The sequence below is a fragment of the Trachypithecus francoisi genome, unplaced genomic scaffold, assembly GCF_009764315.1.
Source record: "Trachypithecus francoisi isolate TF-2019V2 unplaced genomic scaffold, Tfra_2.0 Lachesis_group11, whole genome shotgun sequence".
Taxonomy (NCBI): Eukaryota; Metazoa; Chordata; class Mammalia; order Primates; family Cercopithecidae; genus Trachypithecus; species Trachypithecus francoisi.
The window spans coordinates 69,217,099-69,239,959 of NW_022681456.1; the positions used below are offsets into that span (position 1 = coordinate 69,217,099).

General features: G+C 40.7%; 1 protein-coding gene across 5 annotated transcripts in view; it reads right to left on the bottom strand.

Moving 5' to 3' along the window:
* TBC1D30 (TBC1 domain family member 30) overlaps nt 1-22,861 on the bottom strand; it is a 108,063-nt gene that overhangs the window by 25,001 nt on the left and 60,201 nt on the right. For all 5 annotated transcript variants that reach the window (XM_033221387.1, XM_033221385.1, XM_033221389.1 and 2 more), the window contains 3 exons: nt 20,289-20,457; nt 18,104-18,272; nt 13,838-13,943 (listed from right to left, as the gene is read on the bottom strand). In XM_033221387.1, coding sequence (XP_033077278.1) covers nt 13,838-13,943; nt 18,104-18,272; nt 20,289-20,457 — 444 coding nt within the window. The remainder of the gene's footprint in view (nt 1-13,837; nt 13,944-18,103; nt 18,273-20,288; nt 20,458-22,861) is intronic.

Here is a 22,861-nt window from a genome sequence, read left to right on the forward strand (position 1 = left end):
ACACAGAATTCAAAAGAAATTCAAGATAACACAGAGAAGGAATTCAGAATTCTACCATAAAAATTTAATAAAGAGTGAAATAGTTAAGCAGAAATTATGGACTTGAAAAATGCAATCAACACGCTGAACAATGTATCAGAGTCTCTTAATAGCAGAATTGATCAAGTAAAATAGTGAGCTTGAAGACAGGCTATATGAAAATACACAGAGGAGACAAAAGAAAAAAGAATAAAAAATAATGAAGCACGCCTACAGAATCTAGAAAATAGCCTCAAAAGGGCAAATCTAAGAGCTATTGGCCTTAAAGTAGAGACAGAGAAAGAGATAGGGATAGGAAGCTTATTCAAAGAGATAATATCAAAGAACTTCCCAAACCAAGAGGAGTACATCAACAGTCAAGTACAAGGTTATAGAACAGATTTAACCCAAAGAAGACTCCCTCAAGGCATTTTACAATCAAACTCTCAAAGGTCAAGGGTAAGGAAATGACCCTAAAAGCAGCAAGCGAAAAAAAAAAATGAATAACATACAATGAAGCTCCAATATGTCTTGCAACAGACTTCTCAGTGGAAACCTTACAGGCCAGCAGAGAGTGGCATAACCAAGAGAGAGTGGCATGACACATTTAAACTGCCAAAAGAAAAAAAAAAACTTCTACCCTAGATTAGTAAGTATATTCAGCAAAAATATCCTTTAAGCATAAGGGAAGAATAGAGACCTTCCTAGACAAACAAAAGCTGAGGGATTTCATCAACACTAGACCTGTCCTATAAGAAATGCTAAAGAGAGTTCTTCAATCTGAAAGAAAAGGATGTTAATGAGCAAGAAGAAAGCATGTGAGGGTAAAAAACTCACTGATAATAGTAAGCACACAGAAAAATACAAATTTAGGATAACACTGTAATTGTGATGTATAAACTTATCTTGACTTAAGTACAAAGACGAAACGATGGCCAGGCACAGTGGCTCATGCCTGTAATCCCAGGACTTTGGGAGGCCAAGGCAGGCGGATCACGAGGTCAGGAGAGTGAGACCATCCAGGCTAACATGGTGAAACCCCATCTCTACTAAAAATACAAAAAAATTAGTCAGGCATGGTGGCAGGTGCCTATAGTCCCAGCTACTCGGGAGGCTGAGGCAGGAGAATGGCTTGAACCTGGGAGACGGAGCTTGCAGTGCACCAAGATCACGCCACTGCACTCCAGCCTGGGCAACAAAGCAAGACTCGGTCTCAAAAAAAAAAAAAAGAAAGAAAGACTAAATAATAAGAACCAATAAATAAAAACTAGAACAACTTTTTAAGACATAGTACATAAAGAGAAACAACAAAGAGTTAAAAAGCAGAGGGTCAAAGTTAAAGTATGGAGTTTTTATTAGTTTTCTTTTTGCACATTTGTTTATGCAACCAGTGTTATGTTGTCATCAGTTTAAAATAATAGGTTTAAGATAGTATGTGCCAGTGTCATGGTAACCTCAAATCAAAAAACACACAATACACAAAAAATAAAAAGCAAGAAATTAAAGCACACCACCAGAGAAAAATCATCTTCACAAAAAAGGAACAGGAAGGAAGGAAAGAAGAAAGAGAAGCCCACAAAACAACCAGAAAACAAATAACAAAATGGCAGGAGTAAGGCTTTACTTCTCAATAACACTGAATGTAAATGCACTATACTCTCTAATCAAAAGACACAGAGTGGCTGAACGGATGAAAAAACAGGACCCAATGATCTGTTTCCCACAAGAAACATACTTCACCTGTAAAGATACACACAGACTCGGGTAGCTGGCAAGATGGCTGAATAGAAACAGCTCCGGTCTGCATCTCCCAGTGAGATCAATGAAGAAGGTTGATGATTTCTGCATTTCCAACTGAGATACCTAGTTCATCTCACTGAGACTGGTTAGACAATGGGTACAGCACACAGAGGGTGAGCTGAAGCAGGGTGGGGCATCGCCTCACCAGGAAGTGCAAGGGGTCAGGAAACTTCCTCCCCTAGCAAAGGGAAGCCTTGAGGGACTGTGCCATCAGGAATGATGCATTCAGGCCCAGATACCATGCTTTTCCCATGTTCTTTGCAACCCACAGACCAGGAGATTCCCTCAGGTGCCTACACCACCAGGGCCCTGGGTTTCAACCATAAAACTGGGTGGCCATTTGGGCAGACACCAAGCTAGCTGCAGGAGTTTTTTTTTCATACCCCAGTGGTGCCTGGAACATCAGCAAGACAGAACCATTCGCTCCTCTGGAAAGGGGGCTGAAGCCAGGGAGCCAAGTGGTCTAGCTCAGCGGATCCCACCCCCATGGAGCCCAGCAAGCTAAGATCCACTGGCTTGAAATTCTCACTGCCAGCATAGCAGGCTGAAGTCGACCTGGGATGCTCAAGCTTGGTGGGGATAGGGACGTCCACCATTACTGAGGCTTGAGTAGGTGGTTTTCCCCTCACAGTGTAAACAAAGCAGCCAGGAAGTTCGAACTGGGAGGAGCCCACCACCGCTCGGCAAAGCCGCCTTAGCCAGCCTGCCTCTCTACATTCCTTCTCTCTGGGCAGCGTATCTCTGAAAGAAAGACAGCAGCCCCAGTCAGCGGCTTGTAGATAAAACTCCCATCTCCCTGGGACAGAGCACCTGGGGGAAGGGGCAGCTGTAGGCGCAACTTCAGCAGACTTAAATGTTCCTGCCTGTTGGCTCTGAAGAGAGCAGTGGATCTCCCAGCACAGCGCTGGGGCTCTGCTTAGGGACAGACTGTCTCCTCAGGTGGGTCCCTGACTCCCGTGCCTCCTGACTGGGAGACACCTCCCAGCAGGGGTCGACAGACACCTCATAGAGGAGAGCTCCGGCTGGCATCTGGCAGGTGCCCCTCTGGGACAAAGCTTCCAGAGGAAGGAACAGGCAGCAATCTTTGCTGTTTTTTTGTTTTTTTGTTTTTGTTTTTTTTGTGTTTTTTTTTTTTTTTTGAGACGGAGTCTCACTCTGTCGCCCAGGCTGGAGTGCAGTGGCCGGATCTCAGCTCACTGCAAGCTCCGCCTCCCGGGTTCACGCCATTCTCCTGCCTCAGCCTCCCGAGTAGCTGGGACTGCAGGCGCCCGCCATCTCGCCCGGCTAGTTTTTTGTATTTTTTAGTGGAGACGGGGTTTCACCGTGTTAGCCAGGATGGTCTCGATCTCCTGACCTCGTGATCCGCCCATCTCGGCCTCCCAAAGTGCTGGGATTACAGGCTTGAGCCACCGCGCCCGGCCAATCTTTGCTGTTCTGCAGCCTTCACTGGTGATACCCAGGAAAACAGGGTCTGGAGTGGACCTTCAACAAATTCCAGCAGACCTGCAGCAGAGACGCCTGACTGTTAGAAAACTAACAACTAACTGTTAGAAAACAATAGCATCAACATCAACAAAAAAGGATGTCCACACAAAAACGCCAGCCGAAGGTCACCGACATCAAAGACCAAAGGTAGATAAATCCATGAAAATGAGGAAAAACCAGTGCAAAAAGATTGAAAATACCAAAAACCAGAACACCTCTTTTCCTCCTTTCCTCCAAAGGATCACAACTCCTCACCAGCAAGGGAACAAAACTAGACAGAGAATGAGTTTGATGAATTGACAGAAGTAGGCTTCAGAAGGTGTGTAATAACAAACTCCATCGAGTTAAAGAACCATGAAGCTAAGAACCTTGAAGAAAGGTTGGAGGAATTGCTAACTAGAATAACCAGTTTAGAGAAGAACATAAATGACCTGATGGAGTTGAAAAACACAGCACAAGAACTTTGTGAAGCATACACAAGTGTCAATAGCCAAACTGATCAAGTGGAAGAAAGGATATCAGAGATTAAATAAAGCATGAAGACAAGATTAGAGAAAAAAGAATGAAAAGGAACAAACAAAGCCTCCAAGAAATATGGGACTATGTGAAAAGACCAAACCTACATTTGACTGGTGTACATGAAAGTGACGGGAAGAATGGAAGTGAGTTGGAAAACACTCTTCAGGATATTATCCAAGAGAACTTCCCCAATCTAGCAAGACAGGCCAACATTCAAATTCAGGAAATCAGAGAACACCACAAAGATACTCCTCAAGAAGAGCAACCCCAAGACACATAATCGTCAGATTCACCAAGGTTGAAATGAAGGAAAAAATGTTAAGGGCAGCCAAAGAAAGGTTGGGTTACCACAAAGGGAAGTCCATCAGACTAACAGTGGATCTCTCTGCAGAAACCCTACAAGCCAGAAGAGAGTGAGGGCCAATATTCAATATTCTTTTTTTTTTTTTTTTTTTGAGATGGAGTCTCGCTCTGTTGCCCAGGCTGGAGTGCAGTAGCCAGATCTCAGCTCACTGCAAGCTCCGCCTCCCAGGTTCACACCATTCTCCTGCCTCAGCCTCCCAAGTAGCTGGGACTACAGGCGCCTGCCACCTCACCTGGCTAGTTTTTTGTATTTTTTTAGTAGAGACGGGGTTTCACCGTGTTAGCCAGGATGGTCTCGCTCTCCTGACCTTGTGATCCGCCTGTCTCGGCCTCCCAAAGTGCTGGGATTACAGGCTTGAGCCACCGCGCCCGGCCCTCAATATTCTTAAAGAAAAGAATATTCAACCCAGAATCTCATATCCAGCCAAACTAAGTTTCATAAGCAAACGAGAAATAAAATCCTAGACAAGCAAATGCTGAGTGATTTTGTTACTACCAGGCCCGCCTTACAAGAGCTCCTTAAGGAAGCACTAAATATGAAAAGGAAAAACTGGTACCAGCCACTGTAAAAACATACCAAATTGTAAAGACCATCAACACTATGAAGAAACTGCATCATCTAACGAGCAAAATAACCAGCTAGCATCATAATGATCAAATTCACACATAACAATATTAACCTTAAATATAAATGGGCTAGGCTGGGCCTAGTGGCTCATGGCTATAATCCCAGCACTTTGGGAGGCCGAGGCAGGCAGATCACGAGGTCAGGAGTTCGAGACTGGCCTGAACAACATGGTGAAACCCCATTTCTACTAAAAATATAAAAATTAACCGGGCATGGCGGCGCACACCTGTAGTCCCAGCTACTCAGGAGGCTGAGGCAGGAGAACTGCTTGAACCCAGGAGGCAAAGGTTGCAGTGAGCCAAAATTATGCCACTGCACTCCAGACTGGGCGATACAGTGAGACTCCGTCTCAAAAAAAAAAAAAAAAAAAGTAAATGGGCTCAATGCCCCAATTAAAAGACACAGACTGACAAACTGGATAAAGAGTCAAGACCCATTGGTGTGCTGTATTCAGAAGACCCATCTCACATGCAAAGAGTCATATAGGCTCAAAATAAAGGGATGGAGGAAGATTTACCAAGCAAATGGGACACTGGCCGGAAATTTTCTTTTTTTGTTGTGTCTCTGCCAGGTTTTGGTATGAGGATGATGCTGGCCTCATAAAATGAGGATCAGAGTGGAACTGAAGGAGATAGAGACATGAAAACCCCTTCAAAAAAATCAGTGAAACCAGGAGGTGGTTTTTTGAAAAGATTAACAAAATAGACAGACTGCTAGCCAGATTAATAAGGAAGAAAAGAGAGAAGAATCAAATAGACACAATAAAAAATGATAAAGGGGGTATCACCACTGATCCCACAGAAATACAAACAACCCTCAGGGAATATTATAAACACCTCTATGCAAATAAACTAGAAAATCTAGAAGAAATGGATAAATTCCTAGACACATACACCCTCCTAAGTATAAACCAGGAAGATGTCAAATCCCTGAATAGACCAATAACAAGTTCCAAAATTGAGGCAGTAATAGCCTACCAACTAAAAAAAGTCCAGTACCAGACGGATTAACAGCTGAATTCTACCAGAGGTACAAAGAAGAGCTGGTACCATTCCTTCTGAAACTATTCCAAATAATAGAAAAAGAGGGACTCCTCCCTAACTCATTTTATAAGGCCAGTATCATCCTCATACCAAAACCTGGCAGAGACACAAGAAAAAAAAAAATTTCAGGCCAATATCCCTGATGAACATCAATGCAAAAATCCTCAATAAAATACTGGCAAACCAAATCCAGCAGCACATCAAAAAGCTTACCCACCACGATCAAGTCGGTTTCATCCCTGGGATGCAAGGCTGGTTCAACATACACAAATCAATAAACATAATCCATCACATAAACAGAACCAATGACAAAAACCACATGATTATCTCAACAGATGCAGAAAAGGCCTTCGATAAAATTCAACACCCTTTCATGCTGAAAACACTCAATAAACTAGTATTGATGGAACATATCTCAAAATAATAATAGCTATTTATGACAAACCCACAGCCAATATCATACTGAATGGGCAAAAGCTGGGAGCAGCATTCCCTTTGAAAACTGGCACAAGATAAGGATGCCCTCTCTCACCACTCCTATTCAACATAGTATTGGAAGTTCTGGCCAGGGCAATCAGACAGGAGAAAGAACTAAGGGTATTCAAGTTGGAAGAGAGGAAGTCAAATTGTCTCTGTTTGCAGATGACATGATTGCATATTTAGAAAACCCCATCGTCTCAGCCCAAAATCTCCTTAAGCTGATAAGCAACTTCAGCAAAGTCTCAGGATACAAAATCAATGTGCAAAAATCACAAGCATTTCTATACACCAATAATAGACAAACAGAGAGTCAAATCATGAGTGAACTCCCATTCACAATTGCTACAAAGAGAATACAACTTACAAGGGATGTGAAGGACCTCTTCAAGGAGAACTACAAATCACTGCTCAAAGAAATAAGACAGGACATAAACAAATGGAAAAACACTCCATGCTCATGGATAGGAAGAATCAATATCGTGAAAATGGCCATACTGCCCAAAGTAATTTATTCAATGCTATCCCCATCAAGTTACCATTGACTTTCATCACAGAATTAGGAAAAACTACTTTAAATTTCATATGGAACCAAAAAAGAGCCTATATAGCCAAGACAATCCCAAAAAAAAAAGAACAAGCTTGAGACATCACACTACCTAACTTCAAACTATACTATAAGGCCACAGTAACCAAAACAGCATGGTATTGGTACCAAAACAAATATATAAACCAATGGAACAGAGCAGAGGCCTCAGAAATAATGCTGCACATCTACAACCATCTGATCTTTGACAAACCTGACACAAACAAGCAATGAGGAAAGGATCCCCTATCTATAAATGGTGTTGGGGAAACTGGCTAGTCATATGCAGAAAACTGAAACTGGATTCCTTCCTTACACCTTACACAAAAATTAACTCAAGATGGATTAAAGACTTAAACATAAGACCTAAAACCATAAAAACCCTAGAAGAAAACCTAGGTGATACCATTCATGACATAGACATGGGCAAAGACTTCATGACTAAAACACCAAAAGCCATGGCCACAAAAGCCAAAATAGACAAATGGGATCTAATTAAACTAAAGAACTTCTGCACAGCAAAAGAACCTATCATTAGAGTGAACAGACAACCTACAGAATAGGAGAAAACTTTTTTCCATCTCACAAAGGGCTAGTATCCAGAATCTACAAGTAACTTAAACAAATTTACAAGAAAAACACAAACAACTCCATCAAAAAGTAGACAAAGGATATGAACAGACACTTCTCAAAAGAAGACATTTATGCAGCCAACAAACATATGAAAGAAAGCTCATTATCACTGGTCATTAGAGAAATGCAAATCAAAACCACAGTGAGATACCATCTCACACCAGTTAGAATGGCAATCATTAAAAAGTCAGGAAACAACAGATACTGGAGAGGATGTGGAGAAATAGGAACACTTTTACATTGTTGGTGGGAGTGTAAATTAGTTCAACCATTGTGGGAAGACAGTGTGGCAATTCCTCAAAGATCTAGAACTAGAAATATAATTTGACCCAGCAATCCCATTACTGGGTATATACCCAAAGGATTATAAATCATTCTACCATAAAGACACACGCACACATATGTTTACTGCAGCACTATTCACAAGAGCAAAGACTTGGAACCAACCCAAATGCCCATCAATGACAGACTTGATAAAGAAAATGTGGCACATATACACCCTGAAATACTATGCAGCCATAAAAAAAGGATGAGCTCATGTCCTTTGCAGGGACATGGATGAAGCTGGAAACCATCATTCTCAGCAAACTAACACAGGAACAGAAAACCACACCCCACAAGTTCTCACTTAAAAGTGGGAGCTGAACAATGAGAACACATGGACACAGGGAGGGGAACATCACCTACTGGGGCCTGTCACGGGGTATGGGGCTAGGGGAGGGATAGTATTAAGAGAAATACCTAATGTCAATGAGAGGTTGATGGGGGCAACAAACCACCATGGCACGTATATACCTATGTAACAAATCTGCACATTCTGCACATGTATCCCAGAACTTAAAGTATAATAAAGAAAAAAAAAGATACACATAGACTGAAAATGAAGGGATGGAAAAAGTTATTCCACGCCAATGGAAAGCAAAAAAGGAGCAGGGGTAGCTATACTTCTATCAGAAAAAAAATAGATTTCAAAACAAAAAATAAGAGATGAAGAAGGTCATTATGTAATGATAAAGGTGGTCAATTCAGCAAGAGGATATAATGATTACAAATATATATGCACCCAACACTGGAGGACCCAGATAATAAAGCAAATATTGTTAGAGCTAAAGACAGAGACAGACCCAAGCATAGTAATGGCTAGAGATTTCAACACCCTATTTTCAGCATTGGACAGATCACCCAGACAGAAAATCAACAACAAAAAAAAATCATCAAACTTAATCTGTACTATAGAACAAATGGACCTAGTAGATGTTTACAGAACATTTCATCCAACACCTGTAGAATACACATTTTTCTCTTCAGCACATGGATCATTCTCAAGAATAGATCATATATTAGGTCACAAAACAAGTCTTAAAATATTCAAAAAATTGAAATAATATCAAGGATCTTCTCTGACCACAATGGAGTAAAACTACAAATCAATAACAAGAGGAATTTTGCAAACTATACAAACACATAAAAATTTAACAGTATGCTATTGGGTGACCAGTGGGTCAATGAAGAAACTAAAAAAGGAAACTGAAAATGTTTTTGAAACAAATGATAATGAAAATACAACATACTAAAACCTATGGGGTCACAGTGAAAGCAGTACAAAGAGGGAAATTTATAGTTATAAATGTCTACATCAAAAAAGAAGAAAAACATCAAATAAATAATATAATGATATATATTAAAGCACTAGAAAAACAAGAGCACTTTGGGAGGCCGAGATGGGCAGATCACGAGGTCAGGAGATCGAGACCATCCTGGCTAACACGGTGAAACCCCATCTCTACTAAAAAATACAAAAACTAGCCAGGCGAGGTGGCGGGCGCCTGTAGTCCCAGCTACTCGGGAGGCTGAGGCAGGAGAATGGCGTAAACCTGGGAGGCGGAGCTTGCAGTGAGCTGAGATCCAGCCACTGCACTCCAGTCCGGGCGACAGAGCGAGACTCCGCCTCAAAAAAAAAAAAAAAAGAAAAACAAGAGCAAACCAAACCCAAAATTAGTAAAAGAAACAATAAAGATCAAAGCAGAAATAAATAAAAACTGAATGAAAAAACAATATAAAAGATTAAAGAATGAAAAGTTGGTTTTTTTGAAAAGATAAATAAAATTGACACACCTGTAGCCAGACTAAGAAAAAAAGACAGAAAATCCAAATAAACAAACTCAGAAATGAAAAAGGAGACATTACAACTGAAACTACAGAAAATCAAAGGATCATTAGTGACTGCTATGAGCAACTGTATACCAATAAATCAGAAAATCTAGAGAAAATGGATAAATTCCTAGACATACAACCTACCAAGATTGAACAATGAAGGAATCCAAAACCTGAACATACCAATAACAAGTAACAAGATTGAAGCCATAATAAAAAGTCTCCCAGTAAAGAAAAATCAGTAGCATCTCTATATGCAAACAGTGAACAATCTGAAAAAGAAATTTTAAAATCCCATTTATATTAGCAACAAACAAAATTAACTACCTAGGAATTAAGTTAACCAAAGAAATGAAAGAGCGCTACAATGACAACCGTAAAACACTAAGGAAAGAAATCAAACAGGACACAAAAAAATGTGAAGATACAACACGTTCATGGATTGCAAGAATCAGTATTGTTAAAATGTCCACACTACCTAAGGCAATCTACAGATTTGATAAAATCTCTATCAAAACATCAACGATATTCTTTACAGAAACAGAAAAACGATCCTAAAATTTATATGGAACCACAAAAGACCCAGAATAGTCAAAGCTATTCTGAGCAAAAAGAACAAAACTGAAGGAATCATGTTATTTGACTTCAAATTATACTACTATTATAGTAACCCAGACAGCATGGTACTGGCATAAAAACAGACACACCGACCTAAGGAACAGAACAGAGAACCCAGAAACAAATCCACATACCTACAGTGAACTCATTATCAGCAAAGGTGCCAAGAACACACATTGGGGAAAAGACAATCTCTTCAATAAATAGTGCCAGGAAAACGAGATACCCATACATAGAAGAACAAAACTAGACCCCATCTCTTGCCATATACAAAAATCAAATCAAAATGGATTAAAAACTCAAATCTAGGCCGGGCGCGGTGGCTCAAGCCTGTAATCCCAGCACTTTGGGAGGCCGAGACGGGCGGATCACGAGGTCAGGAGATCGAGACCATCCTGGCTAACATGATGAAACCCCGTCTCTACTAAAAAATACAAAAAACTAGCCGGGCGACGTGGCGGGCGCCTGTAGTCCCAGCTGCTTGGGAGGCTGAGGCAGGAGAATGGCGTAAACCCAGGAGGCGGAGCTTGCAGTGAGCTGAGATCCGGCCACTGCACTCCAGCCTGGGCGGCAGAGCGAGACTCCGTCTCAAAAAAAAAAAAAAAAAAAAAACCTCAAATCTAAGACCTCAAACTTGAAACTAATACAATAAAACATTGGAAAAACTCTCCAAAACATTGTAGTGGGCAAAAATTTCTTGAGTAATACCCCATGAGCACAAACACCCAAGCAAAATGGACAAATGGGATCATATCAAGTTAAAAAGCTCCTGCACAGCAAAGAAAACAATCAACATGAAGAGACAACTCAGAGAGTGGAAGAAAACATTTGTAAACCACTCATCTGAAAAGGGATTAATAACCAGAATATACAAGGAGTTCAAATAACTCTTATAATCTTATAATTTGATTAAAAATGAGCAAAAGATCTGAATAGCCATTTCTCAAAAGAAGATATACAAATGACAAACAGGCTTACGAAAAGGTGCTCAAGGCCAGGCGCCATGGCTCACGCCTATAATCCCAGCATTTTGGGAGGCCAAGCTCGGCGGGAGAATCACTTGATGTCAGGAGTTTGAGACCAGCCTGGCCAACATGGTGAAACCCCATCTCTACTAAAACTACAAAAATTAGCCTGGCGTGGTGGCGAACACCTGTAGTTCCAGCTACTCGGGAGGCTGAGGCACGAGAATCGCTTGAACCCAGGAGCGATTTTTTCTTGAGACGGAGTCTCGCTCTGTCACCCAGGCTGAAGTGCAGTGGTGCGATCTTGGCTCACTGCAAGCTCCGCCTTCCAGGTTCACGCCATTCTCCTGCCTCAGCCTCTGGAGTAGCCGGGACTACAGGCGCCCGCCACCATGCCCGGATAATTTTTTGTACTTTTAGTAGAGACGGGGTTTCCCTGTGTTAGTCAGGATGGTCTGAATCTCCTGACCTCGTGATCTGCCAGCCACGGCCTCCGAAAGTGCTGGGATTACAGGTGTGAGCCACCGTGCCCGGCGCCCAGGAGTGATTATTGAACTGCGATTCGGTGAGCTGAGATGGTGCCACTGTACTCCAACCTGGGGACACAGTGACACTCTGCCTCTACAAAAAAAAAAAAAAAAAAAAACCGACAACAAAGAAAAGATGCTCAAAATCACTGATCATCAGAAAAATGCAAATCAGAATGACAATGAAATATTATCTCACCCCAGTGAAAATGGCTTTTAATCAAGACAGGCAGTAACAAATGTTGGCAAGGATGTGGAGAAAAGGGAATCCTTGTACACTGTTGGTAGGAATGTAAATTAGTACAATCGCTGTGGAGAAGAGGTTGGAGGTTCCTCAAAAAAACACTAAAATTGGAGCTACCAAATGATCCAAAAATTCCCTGCTGGGTACACGCCCAAAAGAAAGGAAATCAGTGTATCAAAACGGTATCTGCACTCCCATGTTTCTCGCAGCACTGTTCACAATAGCCAAGATTTGGAAGCAACCTAAGTGTGTATCAGCCAATGAATGGATAAAGAAAATGTGATATATATACAATATGGAGTACTATTCAGCCATAATAAAAAGAATGAGATTCTGTCATTTGCAACAACATGGATGGAAATGGAGATCATGTTAAGTGAAATAAGCCAGGCACGGAAAGACAAACTTTGAATGTCCTCACTTATTTGTGGGAGCTTATTTGTGGATGGAAATGGAGATCATTATGTTAAGTGAAATAAGCCAGGCATGGAAAGACAAACTTTGAATGTTCTCACTTATTTGTGGGAGCTGAAAATTAAAACAATTGAACTGATGGAGATAGACAGTAGCAGGATGGTTTCCAGAGGCTGGGAAGAGTAGTTGATAGGGAAGTAGAGATAGTGGGTACAAAAAGTAGTTAGAAACAATGAATAAGATCTAGTATTTGATAGCACAACAGGATGACTAGAGTCAATAGTAATTTAATTGCACATTTAGAAATAACTTTAAAAGTATAATTGGATTGTTTCTAACACAAAGGATAAACACTTGGGGAGATGAATACCCCATTTACCATGATATGATTATTATGCATTGCATGCCTATATCAAAGTGTCTCATGTACTCCATAAATATATGCACCTACTATGTGCCCACAAAAATTAAAAAAAGAATCTAATGGAAGAGTGAGTGTTAATAAGTCAGCTATTTTTTCTATACTTGCTGTCAATTTCAAAGACTTGATGAATATGATATTGAGGTACAGTAACATGCCATAAAAAAAAACCAAACCCTTCAAGTCTTTCACTTTAAAATTTATGATTAATATATAATTACCTGAGTTGAAAATGTGGGCAAAACAAATGAAACAAAATGCTGATGAGAATAATCTTTTTTATCCTCAATAATTTCTTCCCCACAGTAACTGTTTCCCCCCACAAGTCTAAGTAGGCTGGGCACAGTGGTTCATGCCTGTAATCCCAGCACTTAGGTAGGCCGCGATGGGAGGATCACTTGAGTCTAGGAGTTCCCGACTAGCCTAGGCAACATAGCAAGACTCCATCTATACAAAAATAAAAATAAAAAATTAGCTGTATGGCTGCATAAGCCCGTAGTCCCAGTTACTCAAGAGACTGAGATGGGAGGATCGCTTAAGCCCAGGAGACAGAGGCTACAGTGAGCAACAATTGTGCCACTGCACTCCAGCCGGGGTGCCAGAATGAGCCAGTCTCAAAAAAGGAAAGAAAGGCTAAGAATAAAATTCAGAATAAGCACTTGGTGATTTTGTTTTTCCAGTGTATTTTTCCAGTTTATATTGCTGCTAATGATTTCTAAGCAACACAGTCTGAAGGAAAGATACAACGAATATCCATCATTCATTTCTTACTTCCTTTTATGACATAGATTCTTATCAAATTATAAACAGACTCTTGGTCAATTTAAGAAACTAAGTCTGACAGCTAACCAAGCACATTTCTCAAGACCGCTGCTCTGGCACTGGTTGTTCCCACCGTGCCTGGGGTTCCCTGAGCCAAGCTGCTCCATGTTGCCCACTCACCTGCATGAGTTCATGGCTTTGCAGAAGATCATTCTCTAGCATCTCCTGGGTAAGGCGCCCCATGGTGCTGTAGAATTCATCTGCTGTTTCACAACATTCTATCTGCCTAGATAAAGAAAGGACAGAAAATAGAACTTGTTTAGGGCATCCATGCTGTGTAACAGTGCATGCTGCAGGTATAAGATATGTTGGGCTGGGCATGGTGGCTCATGCCTATAATCCCAGCACTTTGGGAGGCTGGGGCAGGAGGATTGCTTGAGGCCAGGAGCCTCAATGCAGCAAGACCCCATCTCTCCAAATAATTTTAAAAATCAGTTGGGTATCGTGGTACACACCTGTGGTCCCAGCTACTTAGAAGGCTAAAGCAGGAGGATCACCTGAGCCTGGGAGGCCAAGGCTGCAGTGAGCCATGATAGCACCACTGCAACCCAGCCTGGATGACAGAGTGAGACCCTGCCTCAAAAAAAAGGAGGGGGGGGACAGTAGCCTTTTGCCATCAAGTAACTCAAGTTATCAATCAATGAATATCAAAATCCTGATATTCCTAAAGCCCACTGTGGGTGAAACATTTAAAAATACTAAAAGCAACTTTAAGGTACCCATTTTGGATAACTCCTGTCATTCCTACTTGGCTCCCCCAGCCTCACAATCCCAGCTGTGGCATCTTTATTGTTTCCATGGGACACAATCTACACCTCAGAATTCCCACCACTGGTTAGAAATCATAACCATGAAATTGGGTACTAAAGAACAATTATCTCCTTTGAGAGAGTCTATTGGTCTTAATCTGCAAACAGTGATATCATTAATACAATAGATTTAAAACCAAACCACAGTAGGAATAAACGATGAAAATTACAAGAACTGCATCTGCATATTTCATCAGTCCACGGGGAGTTTTCACAGGCAGAATTTTCTGAGTTCTTCTCAGCGTGCTGCTGCTAGTTGGAGATTACACCTTTTCTTGCATTCAGTTCTACATGTAAATAAAGAATCTGACACTCACTTGGCTACCTGTGAGCCAGGTTGGACTTCAATCTTTCTTCTAGAAAGGGGAAAACAGAAGAGCCCAAAGCAAAGAGTACCAGGTATTTCCAATTTATTTATTTATTGTGACGAAGTCTCCCTCTGTCGCCCAGGCTGGAGCACAGTGGTGTGATCTTAGCCTACTGCAACCTCCACCTGTTGGGTTCAATCAATCTTCCTGCCTCAGCCTCCCGAGTAGTTGAGACTACAGGCGTCCACCACAACGCCCTGCTGATTTTTTGTATTTTTAGTAGAGATGGGGCTTCACCATGTTGGCCAGGCTGGCCTCAAACTCCTGGCCTCAAGTGTCCACCTGCCTCGGCCTCTCAAAGTTCTGGAATTACAGGCATGAGCCACAGCACCCAGCCTAGGTATTTCCATTTTATATGATAACATTCTTTTTATTGTAGGATAACTCTAGTTTCCCACCAACCAGAAGACCTACACTTTGATATATACTAATGCCAGGGGATTTCTGTAAAGCCATCCAAAATAATATGATTACGGAAAAACCATAGTTCTGGAGTGTTGTTCTAATCCCATTGCCACAATCATGTAAATAAATGAATGGAATAAACTGCTGAAGTATTACTATAAAAGTATAGAGCAGCCTGTGGGCATGAATGAAAGGTGCTTAAGTTTACCCTGGGAGGTAAGGAAGAGAAATAATGCTGAGATGAAATTGTTTTTCAGGCTGACAAGGAAGAATAAGCATCCCAAAGACACAGATGCAGGAGACAGCAGGCCTTATCTGGGGAACTGCAAGTAGCTCCACACGACCAGTGAGACCAGCATAGGGGAGGTGGTTGCAGGACCAGAGGAAGCCAGTGAGAGCTGAGGGAAGAGAGCTACTGAGAGCAGAGAGCAAAGGCCTCACCTGGCAGCTGAGCCTCTACAGAGCATGAGTCATGAAAAGGCTTTAAGTAGGGAGTGAGGGAACAGCTGTGCCCTTGGCAAGGTCTGCCTGGAGGTGGCACGGCAAATGTGGGTTACCATGGGGAAACCAAGGAGGACATACCACAGTGGGCCAGGCATGGGTGATGAGGAAGGAAACTAAAACAGCAGGGGCAGAGGAGAAAGGACACATAAAGAGATGCTAGTGATAGTGTGCTAATGGTCTACAATTTACATATTCCAAAGTACCCTTGGTGAAGTGAAAGGTAGAAATTCCAAGTTGCAGAACCCAGGTGAAAGGAAAGGTCCTAGATAACCATATATAAGGCACATGTTACTCAGGTGTACATAAACTGGAGATTACCTATATGCTTTTATGGTTTTTCCAATAGGAAGTTTGTGGGGAAGATTATAGGCATTAGAATCAGAAAGATCCAAATTTAAGTCCCAGTTCTGCTATTCACTGGCTGTGTGACTATGAACTAGCTAATTACCCTTCCTAGGGAAATTTTCTTACAGAAAAGACAGGGAGAACAACCCTACCTACTTCACAAGGTTATTGGGAGAACTGAATGCGATTATGTGTTTAAACTGCCTAACACAATGGCAGGCACTGCAGACATTTATGATGTATGTCAATTGCCTTTCCTTTCCCTTAACAAGCCGCATGCTCAAAACATACAGAATTATAATAAGCAAAAACTGACAGTTAAAATTCTATCATTCTGATTCATATATCCCCTAAACTTCAAAAAGACTAGCCATTTATTATCAGTAGATTCACATTATTAAAAGCACGGACTCTAGAGCCAGGAATGCCTGGGTTCAAATTCAGGCCATTCAACTTAGCAATTGGGTGACTTTAGACAATTAACTGAACTTCTCTGTGCCTCAATTCTCACATCTATAAAATGGAGATGACAGTGCGTACTTTACAGGATGATGAAGAATACATGAGTTTATACATCCAGAGTAATTAGAACAGTTCCTGTTCATTGCAAGCGCTCAATGAATATTGGCTTTTGTTGAAGCTATTATTATTTCAACAGTGTGACATCCCTGGGATGATCACAGGAATAAATTCTGATCCTATAGATTAATGGATAGAGAGGAGTAAAACCAGGATCACCTCTTTTCTTCCTGCTCCCTCATGAAGAACCAACACAAAGGCAATTATAACTGGCTCATCATACAGTAAAGCGCTTTACTATTTTAATGTTATAAACCAGCCATGCAGCAACTGGACTATCACACCCAAAGAAACTATCAAAGCTCAAAGGGTTTACAATGTATAGAGTAAGTTGGAAATACATGGCTGCAGCAAGAGGTAGTTACTGGGAGGTAATGAGAGATAAGTAAATAGCACACCAAATCCCATACAGATGAATTTATTTACCCAGCTGAAAAGCAATGTACAACAAAACCAAGGCAAAGGAGATAGCTAGGTGATGTTTAAAAATACACACAAGAATAATTTTTTAAGTCCCTGAATTGATAGTTGGTGGATCTTTCTTCACAAAATTGTTAAAAATGCCAGAAGTCTCCCAGGAAACAACTTACCATAAATACAAAGGCTAGTTAAAAGGTTTTCAAAACAAAAGTGTCAGTGATTTACTAGTTTTGTGACATGTTGTCTATGGGAACCCACTCGTCATTTATAGCTCCAGAATAGAAACGGTAAAAACTTCACCACTTAATGCTTCTTCCATTACCCAGAAGGTACGAAATTTATGTAGTAGTCATAATATATCAAAGATGAATGAAAAACACCCTAACTTTTTCAGCCCTGCTACCAGTAAAAAATATAAGCAAAATCTATTTGGTAGTATGTTTTGGCAGTGACAGATTCCAACAGAGTATTAATTCTTAATGAAAGGAAAGAAGTTCTATGTGTTCTACCAGGCTAGATACCTTGTTATCTCATTTAATTTTATCACAGCGTTGAAAGGCAGAACAAAATAAAGATTCATCAATAATCTAAATTGTGATCTCAACTAAAAAATTCACCTACTCCTAACCAGATCTTTCAGTTTCTCTGTCACCTAAGTTCCTTTCCCTCTTCCCAACTAGTGTCCAAAGAGATGCTGACAAGGAGTGAACCAGTCAGGACACAAGCACTTGAGGAGGAGTGGGAGGATCTGCAGGCCTAAAGGAGTCTGCCCCCTTCTCCAAAATAGACTGCATGTGCCAGCAATGAGCCTGCTGAGATTTCAGGAGGCTAAAGCAATTTTAAAAGTTCACAACTTTCTGTTTTCACTTAAATATCGATGTTTTACATATTAGAGCACAAAAACTGCTTAAGACCTTCAACATCACAGAACAGAGCAGAATGTGGAACTCACTTACTCTCCTAATTTTGCCCAGATAGCCAGCGACACCCTTAGGATGATTTCTGAACCTTCAAAGAAGACTGAATCCCAGATCTTTAAAACAGTCTGATTAGGGAGGCACGTGGCAAAGAGAGTCAGAAACCACTGCATCGTGAAGACATTTGTAAGTGGGGGCTCATATCCACCTGAAACAAAACAAACACAGTCAACTCCTTCAGAATGCATGATTGGCCACATATGCAGACACTCTTTTCTAGTCTTCCATGTCCACTCAAATTTGTTGTATTTCCTGACTGATTTCTTCATATTTCTAAACTCTTGTTCTTTCTTCCTACTTTTCCTGCCATGTTTCTGGAAAAACACAGGTATGCTTTATAAATATGAACTTCACAAAATATTTACAATACTTCAGAAATCTTAACCTAAAACTTACTTTGGCTCTACCTATTGTAGTGAGCCGAAAATTAAGGAGAAAGTTTTCCTCACCAAAAATAGAAGAAAAAGAAAGGATTTCAGTCTCTCAAAAGCAAAAGCCATCCGATTTTCGAAATCATATAATGCCCACTTATATTCAAATGCTGCTTTGATAAGAATAAAATTGCTCACTATAAATTATCTATCAACTTCTTAAGTTATACATAGTTCTCAGACCACAGTGGAGTTAAACTAGAAATCATTAACAGATATATAGTTGGCAAATCCCAAAATAGAGAATAAACATTACATTTAAAAATATTTCCAACTAAAGATCTGGGGTCCAGCCAATTTTGAAATTTCTGAATTTATTAAAAACATAGTACTCTCTCTTACTTTATGTGATCAGTATGTATTTTTATGAAACATAAAAATTCAAATATTTAGAGTGATCCTCCCTCCAAATTATAGCCAATATGTACAATTACCTAAGTGTAAACAAAAAGATGTCTGTTTTCCTATACTCATTTTCTTCCTCCTTACCTATGAACAATGGGAGTATCTTTGTTCAGAGACTAGAATCTGAGGTTGTTCCTCACAGCCAAGTGCAAGTCACTTGGGTAAAATCATGTAGCTCACTAAAGTGTGTCTGACTAGGGGAGAGGGAAGATTGGCCTATCGGGAAGCATTATAAAATCCACACAGTTATACTGCAGAGCCAAGTTAAATGAGATTATTCAAATGAAGGAAATGCCTAGAGACACTCAGGTGTCTCTGAGTCTGTGGCCTGCTAGGAACCAGGTCACACAGCAGGAGATGAGCAGCAAGCAAAACTTCATCTGTATTTACAGCCACTCCCCATTGCTCACTACCTGAGCTCTGCCTCCTGTCAGATCAGCAGCACCATTAGATTCTCATAGGAACACAAGGCCTGTTGTGAACTGTGCATGTGAGGGATCTAGGTTTCACACTCCTTATGAGAATCTAATGCCTGATGATCCATCACTGTCTCCCATTACCCCCCGTTGGGACCATCTAGTTGCAAGAAAACAAGCTCAGGGCTCCCACTGATCCCACATTATGGTGAGTTGTGTAATTATTTCATTATGTATTACAATGTAATAATAATATATATAAAGTACACAATAAATGTAATGTGCTTGAATTATCCTGAAACCATCCCCCAAGCCCTGGTCTGTGGAAAAACTGTCTTCCCTGAAACCGGTGCCAAAAAGGTTGGGGACCACTGGTTTGGAGGAAACACAACAAACTCCTGACTATTCTGTACGCACAGCCAGGGAAGTACAAGCAGTGAGTATAATGACAGCTATGAGCTCAGATACTTCTAAAAACTGGATAATGCCCGCTAGATAGCAGTGGCTCTTAGCTACTCTTTCATAATCTCAATGGTTCAGGTAAAACCAGTTTGTACTAAATTGTACCTGTAGCTCAGTTTTAAAGACTCCTGCAAGTTTGGTGCCCGCTTAGAGCAGTTTAACTAGATAGTAAGATGTGTACGTGGTACTCCATCCAGAGTACATCATTTCAGTTGTTGATCTGGTACTAGTATTAGACTCTTGACTGACTTCCTAACTGTGACCAGTTAGAGGTTCAACATGTGGCCTTTTGTTATTTTCAGTTTTGTTTTCATTCTCTAAAAATCTGTTTCATTACACCAAGCTCTTATAATACCTGGAAATATATATTTCCATTCAATGTTTAGACTCATTTGTACAGTGGAATCAGAGAAGACAAATATTTTCGGTTACAATAGCATTGAATCCTACCTCCACTTTCTTTGTTTGCAGTTCTCTGAAGAGTATCCAGGTGCTGAGATAATTCCGGCAGCTTCATTCTTAAAAGGTCTCTGAAGACAGCCATATCCACAGACAATGCCCGGAGATTATTGACAAAATAGCTTTCGGGAAGTACCTTATCAATAAGATAAATCATAATCTAAAGAAAAAAAAAGATAAAGCTTAAGACTGCTTTGTAAAAACTGGGATCCCAACATGTCCTAAAGAGAAAATAAGTATTCAAATAGATAAAACGCTGTTAGCCAAAGCACACTATCCTTAAATGCATCAGTACCAAATGTTCCAGATTTACAAGGCTCTCCTACAGCCTGCTAGGGAGCATGTGGCATAATCATCCAAGCAACTCAGACCTCAAGTCTGCTGCTGTCTGAAATTTCTAGATGGGCTGCTAGACCTGAGTTCGGCCCATAAGTAGCTGTGATTATGCAACCCTTAGCGTCATTCTGAGAAATGACAAAGCCCAAGCTTGTGCAGCAGCCAGCAGAGCCTCAGTATTGGCTCCTTGATGTCAGCACAGTTTTACAACCTCAATATGAAAACTAAGAGCAGGCGTATCATAAAACACCCCCACTGAAGCAGCTCTCAAGACTTACCATCAACCTGGGCTATTAGAGCAACTCATGTTAGTTTTTTGTCCACTTCCTGGGAAAATGCAACTATGCTTTGTTTTAACAAATAGTACTTTTCAAAATCTGTATTTCTTTCATAAGGTTGTTATAGAGGTTCTACAAATTGCTATTTTCATTTTGATTTTTCTACGTGTATTACCTTTCCTAAAATGTCAAGAACCTCTAGAATGACCCAGCCAAACACACATGAGGTCTGTAAGTCAATCCCTGGTTCTTTCCCACCAAACTCTTACCAACAAAAATACCGGGAACCATGTATTTCCATTCAATGTTTAGGCTCATTTGTAGAGTGGAATTGAAGAAGTCAGATATTTTCAGAGTTATAATAGCATTGAACCACTACCTCCACTTTCTTTGTTTGCAGTTCTCTGAAGAGTATCCAGGTGCTAATTCAGCTGGCTTCATTCTTAAAAGGTCTGGCATGCTGTACCGACCCACTCCCTAAAAGACCAGCTCCTTCCACAAAACACCAGGAAAACAAAATTAAGAACAAAATCATAACTGGTTCTATATACATAACGGGTTCTATGTTGGTAGAAAAGTAGCTATCTCACATTTTGACATTCAGGATACTGTAAAACTCTATTTCCACCCCCCAACCCCCGCCCAAAAAAAATCTCCCTGCCCTGCCAAGGGCCCATTTTTCCCTCCTCCTCAGCTTATAATTTCTACTTTTCAGGCTCATAGTTTTGAACAAGTCAGTAGGGCAGGGGCATGCTCTCGAGGAGGACCTTCTCCTTTGTTATAAGGTGGCCAGACCCACTGGGCCTTAGCCTTCTTATGTTAGGATAAAATTTACCAGGTAAATGTAACATCATCTTGGAAATAGGAGCTCAGCAACAAGAAAAGGAGTAAATTTTGTCTTTGCGGGGAGAGGAGGTTCTGGGAGGCAGCAGCTGATGAGGAGAGCAAGTTTCAGCATGGCGGAGTACCCTTGCAGGAACCTAGCACTCTATGGATCAGAATTAGAGGAATTTACAGGATCATGAATGCAGACGTAAAGGGCATACACTGACAATTATTGTATTTTTCATCTAAGGATACGATATGTAGTGCCGAGAAAGATATTTGGTTTTTATTGAGAAATTATGATTCCTCAAAATTACGTGAAAACAAGCAAAAAAAAAAAAAATTCTTCAATTATCATACTAATTCCTGTGACAGAGAAATTCTCTATCTGAAGGCATCTGAACGTCTGAAGTGAAGACATAGAGCTAGCTCACTCAAAGCACCCACCACTGTATTTCCAAGGTCAAATCTTAGATCCAAAAAAAAAAAAAAAAAAAATCAGGCACAGTGGCTCACACCTGTAACCCCAGCACTTTGGGAGGCTGAGGCAGGAGGATCACCTGAGGTCAGGAGTTTGAGACCAGCCTGGCCAACATGGTGAAACCCCATCTCTACTAAAAACACAAAAATTCGCTCGGTGTGGTGGCGTGTACCTGTAATCCCAGCTACTCGGGAGGCTGAGGCAGGAGAATTGCTTGAACCTGGAAGGCGGAGGTTGCAGTGAGCCAAGATCATGCCACTGCACTCCAGCCTGGGTGACAGAGCAAGACTCTGTCTTCAAAAAAAAAAAAAAAGATTTGGCTAAATAATGGGAGAGCTCTGAATTTTTAACAAAAATTAAAGATTTCCTAAGTAAAAACTTCAGTGCTAATAGCAGGAAAAATGGTTCACCTATTTCTAATAAACTATGTATTTCCCTAGTAATTATGACTTGTAGAGTCTATGCTGGAAAAACAGACAGACAATATTTTCCTCGACATCAGAAGTGTTTCTTCATGAAGCCAACCTTCCTCTGCATATTAAATGTCTAAACACAAGATCTACACACTCTTAAAGGATGATGACATCATCTCATTGCATGGAGCTCTTTTTCGTGGGGGCTGAAATATTCAGTTTCTCATCTTT